At 37.3% G+C, this 8,260-nt stretch overlaps 5 protein-coding genes across 6 annotated transcripts; 3 read left to right on the top strand and 2 right to left on the bottom strand.

Annotated features, from left to right (window-relative positions):
- Positions 1-1,249: 1,249 nt before the first annotated feature.
- On the bottom strand, positions 1,250-2,683 carry LOC108563579 (peroxisome biogenesis factor 10). 2 transcript variants are annotated; one of them, XM_017922295.1, is made up of 5 exons: positions 2,608-2,683; positions 2,233-2,499; positions 1,926-2,168; positions 1,518-1,862; positions 1,250-1,456 (listed from the first exon to the last, which is right to left on the bottom strand). In XM_017922295.1, exons 2-4 carry the CDS (start codon positions 2,494-2,496, stop codon positions 1,530-1,532), a joined length of 840 nt encoding a protein of 279 aa, XP_017777784.1. In that variant the 5' UTR covers positions 2,497-2,499; positions 2,608-2,683; the 3' UTR covers positions 1,250-1,456; positions 1,518-1,529. The 2 variants fall into 2 exon arrangements, with proteins under 2 accessions (XP_017777784.1, XP_017777783.1); XM_017922294.1 differs by lacking the exon at positions 1,250-1,456 and having other exon boundaries at positions 1,514-1,862.
- A 33-nt stretch (positions 2,684-2,716) lies between these two features.
- LOC108563581 (growth arrest and DNA damage-inducible proteins-interacting protein 1) lies at positions 2,717-3,697 on the top strand. Its single transcript, XM_017922299.1, has 3 exons — positions 2,717-2,907; positions 2,959-3,389; positions 3,452-3,697. The coding sequence occupies exons 1-3, from the start codon at positions 2,784-2,786 to the stop codon at positions 3,680-3,682; spliced, it is 786 nt and encodes a 261-aa protein (XP_017777788.1). The 5' UTR covers positions 2,717-2,783; the 3' UTR covers positions 3,683-3,697.
- Positions 3,698-3,702: 5 nt separating this feature from the next.
- On the bottom strand, positions 3,703-4,855 carry LOC108563584 (ER membrane protein complex subunit 10). The gene is made up of 5 exons (XM_017922303.1): positions 4,688-4,855; positions 4,337-4,594; positions 4,085-4,269; positions 3,928-4,024; positions 3,703-3,857 (listed from the first exon to the last, which is right to left on the bottom strand). The coding sequence occupies exons 1-5, from the start codon at positions 4,733-4,735 to the stop codon at positions 3,765-3,767; spliced, it is 681 nt and encodes a 226-aa protein (XP_017777792.1). The 5' UTR covers positions 4,736-4,855; the 3' UTR covers positions 3,703-3,764.
- Positions 4,856-5,038: 183 nt separating this feature from the next.
- On the top strand, positions 5,039-6,312 carry LOC108563583 (esterase AGAP003155). The gene is made up of 4 exons (XM_017922302.1): positions 5,039-5,373; positions 5,523-5,720; positions 5,783-5,923; positions 6,070-6,312. Exons 1-4 carry the CDS (start codon positions 5,127-5,129, stop codon positions 6,198-6,200), a joined length of 717 nt encoding a protein of 238 aa, XP_017777791.1. The 5' UTR covers positions 5,039-5,126; the 3' UTR covers positions 6,201-6,312.
- Positions 6,313-6,356: 44 nt separating this feature from the next.
- LOC108563576 (zinc transporter ZIP3) lies at positions 6,357-8,180 on the top strand. Its single transcript, XM_017922292.1, has 4 exons — positions 6,357-7,461; positions 7,556-7,768; positions 7,820-7,982; positions 8,051-8,180. Exons 1-4 carry the CDS (start codon positions 6,835-6,837, stop codon positions 8,056-8,058), a joined length of 1,011 nt encoding a protein of 336 aa, XP_017777781.1. The 5' UTR covers positions 6,357-6,834; the 3' UTR covers positions 8,059-8,180.
- Positions 8,181-8,260: the final 80 nt, after the last annotated feature.

Below are 8,260 nucleotides of genomic sequence, written 5' to 3'. Positions count from 1 at the left end.
CCCCCCCACCGTTTGATAGTCTCCCTATTATAGTCAATTCTTTCGTAAAGTAAATGGTGTATATTCCATTCCAGTCGGTCGTTGTGTCGGTTATATATATATATATTTATATATCAGATATCAGTAGATGCATATCGAAACTCATTTTGTTTCTTGAGCATTTGTTAACCAGCAAAAAAAAAGTAAGAAAGAGAAAAAGAAAAAAGACAGGAATATAAAATTAAAAATTCTATACGAGAAGACGTAACAAATGAATGCATAACAAATAAAATGCCTAATCTAGTGTGCCTTTTTAAATTATATATATATATACATTGTAAGTAAGTAAGTAAGTAAATCTAAATATGATGTAAACGGACTTAAAAAAAAGAATGTACTGCAATTGCTCACAAGCACGACGGTTTGAATTTTAATTAAGAATGCAAACTGAATAGATGTTGATGGTGAAGAAGAAAAGTGTGATGAAATTCTTAATGCGCTACAAGCACTTTGAAGACGACAAAAAATGATGATAAGAGTTTTAAATGCTTTTTTTAAATGAAGAGATTGATAATAACAATGAAATAATAACGCAATTGAACTAGAATTATTCTTATTTTAGGGAAACTTCTTTGTTGAATCATATACTACTTTTATTTGATTTCTATTAAGAAAAGACAATTTAAAAAGCAAAATTTACTAGTTTATTGTTTGTTTGTTTTTTGTGTCTATCTTTCTTTGTTCGTTCGATTGAAACACGCTGTGTGCCGCTATAATCACAGTTTTTGGGCTTCCAAAACTTATAAACTTAACAAATATATATAGATATATATATGTTATTCATTAAACGATTGAGAGAAAGCAACTAGATCAAATTACGTGTTAAAGACAAAACTGTTAATATATATACATACATTTTTTTTCTTTCGTTCTCGAACCTCCTCTTGCCTATTTTTACCAAATGATTTTTATTTTTGTGAAATAACTGATATTCATGTGATTTTCTATTGTACGATATTTTTTTTGTTTTACATTATTATTTTTTTTAACACTGCGCATTTATGAATGAATTTAAGAATTTTTAGACGATGGCGGAAGGAGATACTATAACAAATAGTTTTGTTATAATCTATATTTTATCACCCATATTCTGTACATTTATTACATATTAAATATATAGTATATTTAAAGTTTCCTACCTCTACTAGTGTTTTATTTTTTCTTTGTAATTTATTTCTCAATCCTTTCATTAAATTTAATATTAGTTTGTAACTTAATTAATATCAAGGCTCTAATTAATGATAAAAAAAAATCTAATTTGAACAGCGCCAAAACTAGGTGAACTATAAGCTTCGCGACGTAACTCAGAGATGGCCAAAAAGTAATATGCAAGTTGGGTTGCAAACATTCATTAATTTTAGCACCGTAGACCACGAAAGACTCTTTTAATGTTTCCACAACACCGTAGTTTTTGTTTTCTTTTATCCTCTTATAATTTATATTTGATCACCTATGTTATGTACAACCAAGTAAAGTTTAACAAATGTTCTTCAGTAGTTTTGTAGCAGGATTATCCTGTTGGGAAGAACTTCTTCGCGGCAAAACGGGCAGTTGGGTTGATACTTCAGACTGTCGTGTATGCAGGACCAGCAGAAGATGTGACCGCAAGGAGTGCAGCTGGTGTTCTTGCAACTCTCCACGCAGAGAACGCAGGTTTTTGAAGTCATCGTCGCTTCCTCTACAAAACTTGTTCTCATCGTCGCAGACTGTTTACTCCTTGCGCTATCGACGAGCAGATAAACCAAATAGAGAAGAGATATCTTTCCCAAGATATTGAAACTCGTCGTAGCACTGCTATCCTGCATCCATTCTCTTAAGAGCATCTGAAAATAGGGAATTCATAATCATTGTTCCCACAATTACTGTAGCAATTACTAAATATTTACATATTTCATACCAGACAGTCGATTCGATATGTTATGGTAAGTACCGAAAATGTAGAAAATCGATTGATGCAGACGTATTATAATGTGTTTGTTCTCTTTCAGAAAGTCCACGGTTTTCAGCAACGTGCCTTTCGCCTCTGGGGTCAAAGTATCGGAGAAATGTATTTTTTTACCAAAGCTGGCTAAAGCCTTATCAAACAATCCCTCACCACCAAGGAATAACACCAACCATAATGTTTGTGACTGAAATTGTGAATGGATTAATTGCAATTGATTTCACACTAATCAAACTTATTATTATTATTACCAATTTGGAGGGAATCTCATTGCCTGAACTTAACCGAACGGTGCCAGTGTATTCCTCACCAAGAGTCTGGTAGTTTCCCAAGGATGTGAGAAAGTAGTACCATGCTTGTGCAGAGATTGGAATGTATTGTCTTATTTTGTGAAATCTTGATCTGGATATGGACTGCAGCACATCGGTGATGTATTCCTCCAGTTCTTTGATGAAAGATACATCCCTTTGGTTGCATCTCAGAATATCACTGATCTCTGCTGGGAAGAGGTTCATTATCTAAAAAAGTAATATTGTTATGTGGTTGCCTAAATCTAATAAGTAAGGAATCTTAAATTTAATGGATACATGCATATTATTAAAGTAATATCTAAACTATTCTAATACCTTAAGCTAGGAAAGAATCCTAATATCACAAATATCAAATAAACAATGATGATGATGATAACCAAGAACTCTATTGATATGGAATGTAACTAACTTCGCGTTATTTAGTTTTATTTTTCCTAACTTCACGACTGTAAGAAGCCTGATTAAATATAGGTTATAAACCGTGAAGGAAAATGTTTAACAATCAATTAATATGCCGGATATTCCGGTCTCAGAGGCCTTTGCTCATCGGCAGGGCGCAAATGAATACGTTGGACATCAAGGAAATAGAAGAGCAGAATGCATTGGAAATCGAAGGTAAAACTACATTCATTCGACTACTGTAGCTTAACAAAAGTTGTATAATAGGTAAAGATGAGGAGACGTTGCTCAGGGAGGCTGAAATTGAGAGGAAACGTAACAAGTCTGGCTTGAGACCGCAGCACAGGAATCTGGTGCATGATACAGTCCCATATGAGCAAACGACCCATTGGGTCCACGACACCCTCAAGTACCAGAGGAAAATGTTTGGCAGGTATGGTAAAGATGCCAATTTTGACCCATCCCTCTGCTGGTACACGAAAAAAGAGATGTCTGCAAAATTGGAATTTGAGAAAGTAGCTTACCCATACAACATCACTGAGCTGATGGAAAAGGTGAAATTGAATAAGCAAGAGAGGATAGATAAAATTGCTAAGCAGCAAGAAGATATAGCCATGAAGATCCAGAAACTGGAAACCTGGAAGCAGGAATTGAAGAATAAAATTGAAAAGAAGGAAGCTGATGCTAGGAACGCCAAGGTTTGATTTTTTTTTACTGCAATCATATGTGAAGGTATTGATTAATCTTGTGATTTTCGCAGGAACGCAAGGAGAAACTGATCGAGGAAGTGCGAAGACACTTCGGGTACACCGTGGATCCGCGCGACGAAAAATTCAAAGAAATGTTGGATAAGAAAGAGAAGGAGCAGAAGAAGGCTATGAAAGAGGCCAAGAAGAAGGCGAAGGAGGAGAAATTGATAAAGACCTTAACATCGAAACCGGGGGATTCCAAGAAGTTGACGGAGGAGGAGCAGGAGGCGATTAAGGAATGATCGGCGAAAATAAACTAGTATTAAATTAATTAATTTATTTTTCTAAATTCGCTAAACAAAAAAAAATTCAAGCGAATATTGTTCAACCTCTGCCGCCTCCACCAGCGGCGTTCGCCTCATTGGGATTGGTTCCTGTTATGACCATGATCAATACTACCGGTACAATGTAAATCCACTAAAACAAAAAGAAAGAAAGTAGTTAAATTTATGTATAAAAACGTAAGACTGTGTTTGATTTCAATTACGTATTTTGCCAAAAATGATCTGTTATCTTTGACGTCTCCCTTTTCTTTAGCCTCGCGTTCCCTTTCAATTTTCTGCACATACGAAGCTGTATCTGGTCTGGAAATGACACGAAGTTTTAAAATATGAAAAGTACATTCATAAACTATTAATACACACCCTGGGCCACTGTGAGTATGTCTAACAAAGACATTTGAACTGAACTCCTTCAACTTGTTGAGAGGTACATTGGCGCCTTGGCAAGTAGAAGTTGATGGAATGGACTCGGTTATAGTGATAATCCTTCCAGTGTAATCCAATGTGATTGTTATAATATCAGCTAATTCTGCTTCAGCCAACATGCACTAGAAACATAAAATCAAACTGTCCATGCAATTGCATACTTAGGTATCAACATCATTAATTATTTACAGCTTTAATTGAAGACAGGAAACTGTAACTGCCATCATTTGTGACCACTGTTGCTCTCATCTGATAGAACTTATTTTTAGCGGCCAAATTCTGTATCTTGAGCCTATCCTCATTGGAGAGCGTCTGCTGTGCCAAAGCAGTTCCAATCCTCAAACTGGGAATACTGATGTTACCCCTCTCTGTGAACTTTGTGTTTGCTGTACCGTCCAATCCATGCTCCAGCTTTACTTGCACCATCCCATCATATTCGACGAGGCTCTGAAACACGACATTCATATAAGAATCTTATAAATACAATGATGTGAGAATAAGTTCTGAACATCATGTACAATTTTGTAAAAGAATACTCACTGCTGCTGTTAAAGAGACGAATAGGGCTACAATGACTAGTTTCAGCATTTTAACGCTGTAATTCCCTATCAGTCTATAATTTTAATTGATTTCTTACTGAAAATGATCACGCACTTACACCCATAACAAAATTACCTTACCTACGATGACAGCAATTTTAGCATGGTTGCCAATTCTCTTGAAATCTAAATTAATTTAAAATGTACGTTAATTTGAATTTAAAATAACTTCCCCTCGAAGTTGTAACAATTATGTAAAAAAATTAACAAAAACAGATATTATGAACATCTTCCAAGTCTTTGATGTACCTTTTTTTTTTTTAATTTATTACTTCATCATGGCAACATTGCTTTCTAAAACATTACTTAACCTCACTATAACCAACAAATATTCAAAATACTGTTGCTTAGCGATAAACAGTTGGTTCGTTTGCAGAAATATGGTAGAATCGCAGAATAACGTGTGCTGTCCCAAGCCTGGAGCTGGTGGAGAAAAGTTGAAGGTATTGGCAATACATGGCTACAGACAAAATGCAGAAGTCTTCAGGCAGAAGACAGGTTCCTTCCGGAAGATGGTCCACAAGTGGGTACAGTTCACGTATGTAACGGCCCCACACAAAGTCATTTTGGTGGATGAACTCAACAATGATGGAGAGGAGGTCAACATCGGACAAAGTGCAGACGAAGGTAATCATTTCAATCAACAATAATTAATTATTATTTGAAATATTGTGCTTTTGGTTCCAAGTCAACAATGGTCCCCTAGCAACTAATAACAACGATATTTTGATTTATTTAATTAAATATTTATTTATATTTTTCAAATTAAATTCAAGAGCAATACGGATGGTTCTTCAACAGGGATAACAAGACATACAGGGGTATAAGGAAAGGAGGTCCCGCAGTTGGTTTTGAAGAGAGCTTGAAGTTTATTGAAAAAGTGGTGGAGGAGCAGGGACCATTCAATGGGATCATGGGATTCTCACAAGGCGCCTGCTTTGTAGGGCTTCTGTGCGACCTTCAAGCCAGAGGAAGTAAGTTGACAGAAAAGCAACGATCTGTAATTAATGATAATAATATCATATTTTTTTTGTAGTGCTTCCCTACAAATTCGATTTTGCCATCATGGCATCAGGCTTCAAATCCGATTGTCTACCGCACAAAAAGTATTACTCCGAACCAATCAGTATACCCACCTTACACATTTACGGCGAAACGGATAACATAATTCCCACAGGTATGTTTTACGTTTATCTCGAAACATCGCCGCTGCTGCAAAAGAACGGATGCGCGCGCGTTAATGAGTTAACACATCTTTAAAAGTTATCAAACTGCGAGAAATGGGTCAAAGATTATTGTTATATCGCTTCAATTTTTTTGCAGAAATGAGCAAATCCCTGGCCACCGTATTTGGAGAGCCGCTCGAGATTTCACATCCCGGAGGGCATTACCTGCCAGCTACCGCTGTGCAGAAAAAAGATTACCAAACGTTTTTTAAATTATTTATGAATTAAGTAGATGCAATTTTTAACTTTTTAAGTTGAGAGCACTTTAAATTATCTAATAAGACATATTTGACCCGCGGAAGCTAAGAAATTAAAAAAATAAAGTATATTTTATTTTGAATAATGGAAAGCATTTAATTACACCTCGTCACCTCGCTGACTAAGAGCAATCGAAGATATTATATCTTTGTTGATGTTTGTTTAAACGCGTTCTCACGTCTGCACTGAATGTTTAACATTTATTTGCACATGTTTAATAACATTGCAAATGCAAACGTTTGCTTATTTGTATTTAATTTCGCGTCTCCGGTAGAGGATGTTTGAATAACTTTTTGGGGGATAACGATTGTTTTGCACTATCTGTCCTACTTAGAATACAATAAAACCAATTTTTTTTTCTTTTATATTAAAAATATTTTGAAGTGATAAGGAAATGTGTACACTTTTAAACTTTCGTGATAAGCTATCGCAGCTGTGCGCGAGTTCAGATTAATGGAATGTAGTATGTCAATCATTGCTCGAGTAATTCGGCGACTGTGTACAACGTATTGATGTTCGGTCCGCAGTTGATTGAATTTCGTGCGAATTGCTTTAGAGTGTGCGACCTCCTTTTACTCCTCCTCCTCTCATCATCATCATCGCGATGGAGCTGATCGAGGCCAAAATCACGGCCATCATCTGCCTAATCCTGGGTAGCATGCTCGTCGGCCTTCTGCCATCCTGGATCTCCAGGTACGGCAGAAACAATTACCCGCTTCTCCTGTCGTCGCTCCTTTGTTTGGGCGGCGGAGTCCTCCTCTCCACCTCGCTGGTGCACATGCTTCCCGAGATCCGGGAGAGCTTTCCCAAGTACGGCGAGTACACGGAGGTCCTCTTCTGCGCTGGATTCTTCATTTTATACCTTATCGACGAGGCGGTGCATTTCTGCTTCGGCATCAGCCACGACCACGGGAGCAGCAGCAGCAGGCAACATCAGCCTGAAGGAAGAAGGAAGGTCTACGGATCGGTGGAGACGCAACCGCTGATTTACGAAAGACAGGATCCCTACAATCCCCATTACGAGGACGTCGAGACAATCACTAGCAACAATCAACATCATCATCACCACCACCACAATGAGCACCAGCAGCAACCGTCCCAGCTTTGTCACATCGGACACGAGGAGCCCTGCCAAAACACACCTGTGAATTGCTTCGGCCTTCTGGCCGCGTTATCGATACACGCAGTTCTCGAGGGTTTAGCAGTCGGATTGGAAGTTTCTCCGTCGCAGGTGATGAATAATTATTAATGTCTATTTGCACAATAGATAAGTAAGACAATTAATTCGAAACACTTACTGGGATTTAATTGTAATTTTATCATAGGTATTCTTGCTGTTTGGAGCGATCGCCTCGCACAAGCTGGTAGTCGGTTTCTGCCTGGGAGTGGAATTAGCTTCGATACAAGACAACAGCGCCCTGAGGCACTTCATAGCGATTGTGATCTTCAGTTGCGGCACTCCTTTGGGCATCACCGTCGGAATGTCCATTGCGAACATCCCTAAGCACATCATTGAATACCTCCTACCCATTTTACAGGTAATAATACAATCACAATTAAGCAAAAACAACAACAAAACTTTTTTTCAGTGTTTGGCCGGCGGTACTTTGTTGTATGTGAGCGTGAGCGAAGTGCTGCCTCGGGAAAGGGCGCGATGGCATCAGCAGACCGGGAACAGGAAGGCCGGAATCGTCCAATTCCTCTCCGTCTTAACGGGATTCGTGATTATGACTGTCCTAACACATTACATGGGTAATCTCCACAGTTGATTCAACCTGCTTCATAAACTTAACTGACGCAATGCAATTTTCTATTTCCAGAGCATTAACGCTTTCGTTTGCGTTAATATATATATTTATATACTGACGAAGACGATTCGATTTAGCTTTTAAGTTCATTATTTTTATAAATATATTTTTTTATTTTACTGCTGCTATTTAAGCAACAATCATTTCCAAGTTTCCATCCTATTAAGTTAAATATTTTATTTAATACAACTTGCTAGGAAAAGAAATCTTCTAGGTTAACAT

Source organism: Nicrophorus vespilloides, unplaced genomic scaffold (assembly GCF_001412225.1).
Source record: "Nicrophorus vespilloides isolate i.1.1-1 unplaced genomic scaffold, Nicve_v1.0, whole genome shotgun sequence".
Taxonomy (NCBI): Eukaryota; Metazoa; Arthropoda; class Insecta; order Coleoptera; family Silphidae; genus Nicrophorus; species Nicrophorus vespilloides.
This window is presented reverse-complemented; position numbering and strand designations above follow the sequence as displayed.

Excerpts from the sequence above, each read along its gene's own strand:
- LOC108563579 (XM_017922295.1), bottom strand. The coding sequence starts at position 2,496 with ATGAACCTCTTCCCAGCAGAGATCAGTGATATTCTGAGATGCAACCAA. Across the intron at positions 2,169-2,232 it reads ATGAGATTCCCTCCAAATTG|TCACAAACATTATGGTTGGT; the intron begins GTAATAATAATA and ends TCACAATTTCAG. Across the intron at positions 1,863-1,925 it reads GACTGTCTGGTATGAAATAT|ATGCTCTTAAGAGAATGGAT; the intron begins GTAAATATTTAG and ends CCCTATTTTCAG.
- LOC108563581 (XM_017922299.1), top strand. The coding sequence starts at position 2,784 with ATGTTTAACAATCAATTAATATGCCGGATATTCCGGTCTCAGAGGCCT. Across the intron at positions 2,908-2,958 it reads GAATGCATTGGAAATCGAAG|GTAAAGATGAGGAGACGTTG; the intron begins GTAAAACTACAT and ends GTTGTATAATAG. Across the intron at positions 3,390-3,451 it reads CTGATGCTAGGAACGCCAAG|GAACGCAAGGAGAAACTGAT; the intron begins GTTTGATTTTTT and ends TGATTTTCGCAG.
- LOC108563584 (XM_017922303.1), bottom strand. The coding sequence starts at position 4,735 with ATGCTGAAACTAGTCATTGTAGCCCTATTCGTCTCTTTAACAGCAGCA. Across the intron at positions 4,270-4,336 it reads TCCTGTCTTCAATTAAAGCT|TGCATGTTGGCTGAAGCAGA; the intron begins GTAAATAATTAA and ends TTATGTTTCTAG. Across the intron at positions 3,858-3,927 it reads GATCATTTTTGGCAAAATAC|TGGATTTACATTGTACCGGT; the intron begins GTAATTGAAATC and ends TTTTTGTTTTAG.
- LOC108563583 (XM_017922302.1), top strand. The coding sequence starts at position 5,127 with ATGGTAGAATCGCAGAATAACGTGTGCTGTCCCAAGCCTGGAGCTGGT. Across the intron at positions 5,374-5,522 it reads CGGACAAAGTGCAGACGAAG|AGCAATACGGATGGTTCTTC; the intron begins GTAATCATTTCA and ends ATTAAATTCAAG. Across the intron at positions 5,924-6,069 it reads GGATAACATAATTCCCACAG|AAATGAGCAAATCCCTGGCC; the intron begins GTATGTTTTACG and ends ATTTTTTTGCAG.
- LOC108563576 (XM_017922292.1), top strand. The coding sequence starts at position 6,835 with ATGGAGCTGATCGAGGCCAAAATCACGGCCATCATCTGCCTAATCCTG. Across the intron at positions 7,462-7,555 it reads TGGAAGTTTCTCCGTCGCAG|GTATTCTTGCTGTTTGGAGC; the intron begins GTGATGAATAAT and ends ATTTTATCATAG. Across the intron at positions 7,769-7,819 it reads ACCTCCTACCCATTTTACAG|TGTTTGGCCGGCGGTACTTT; the intron begins GTAATAATACAA and ends ACTTTTTTTCAG.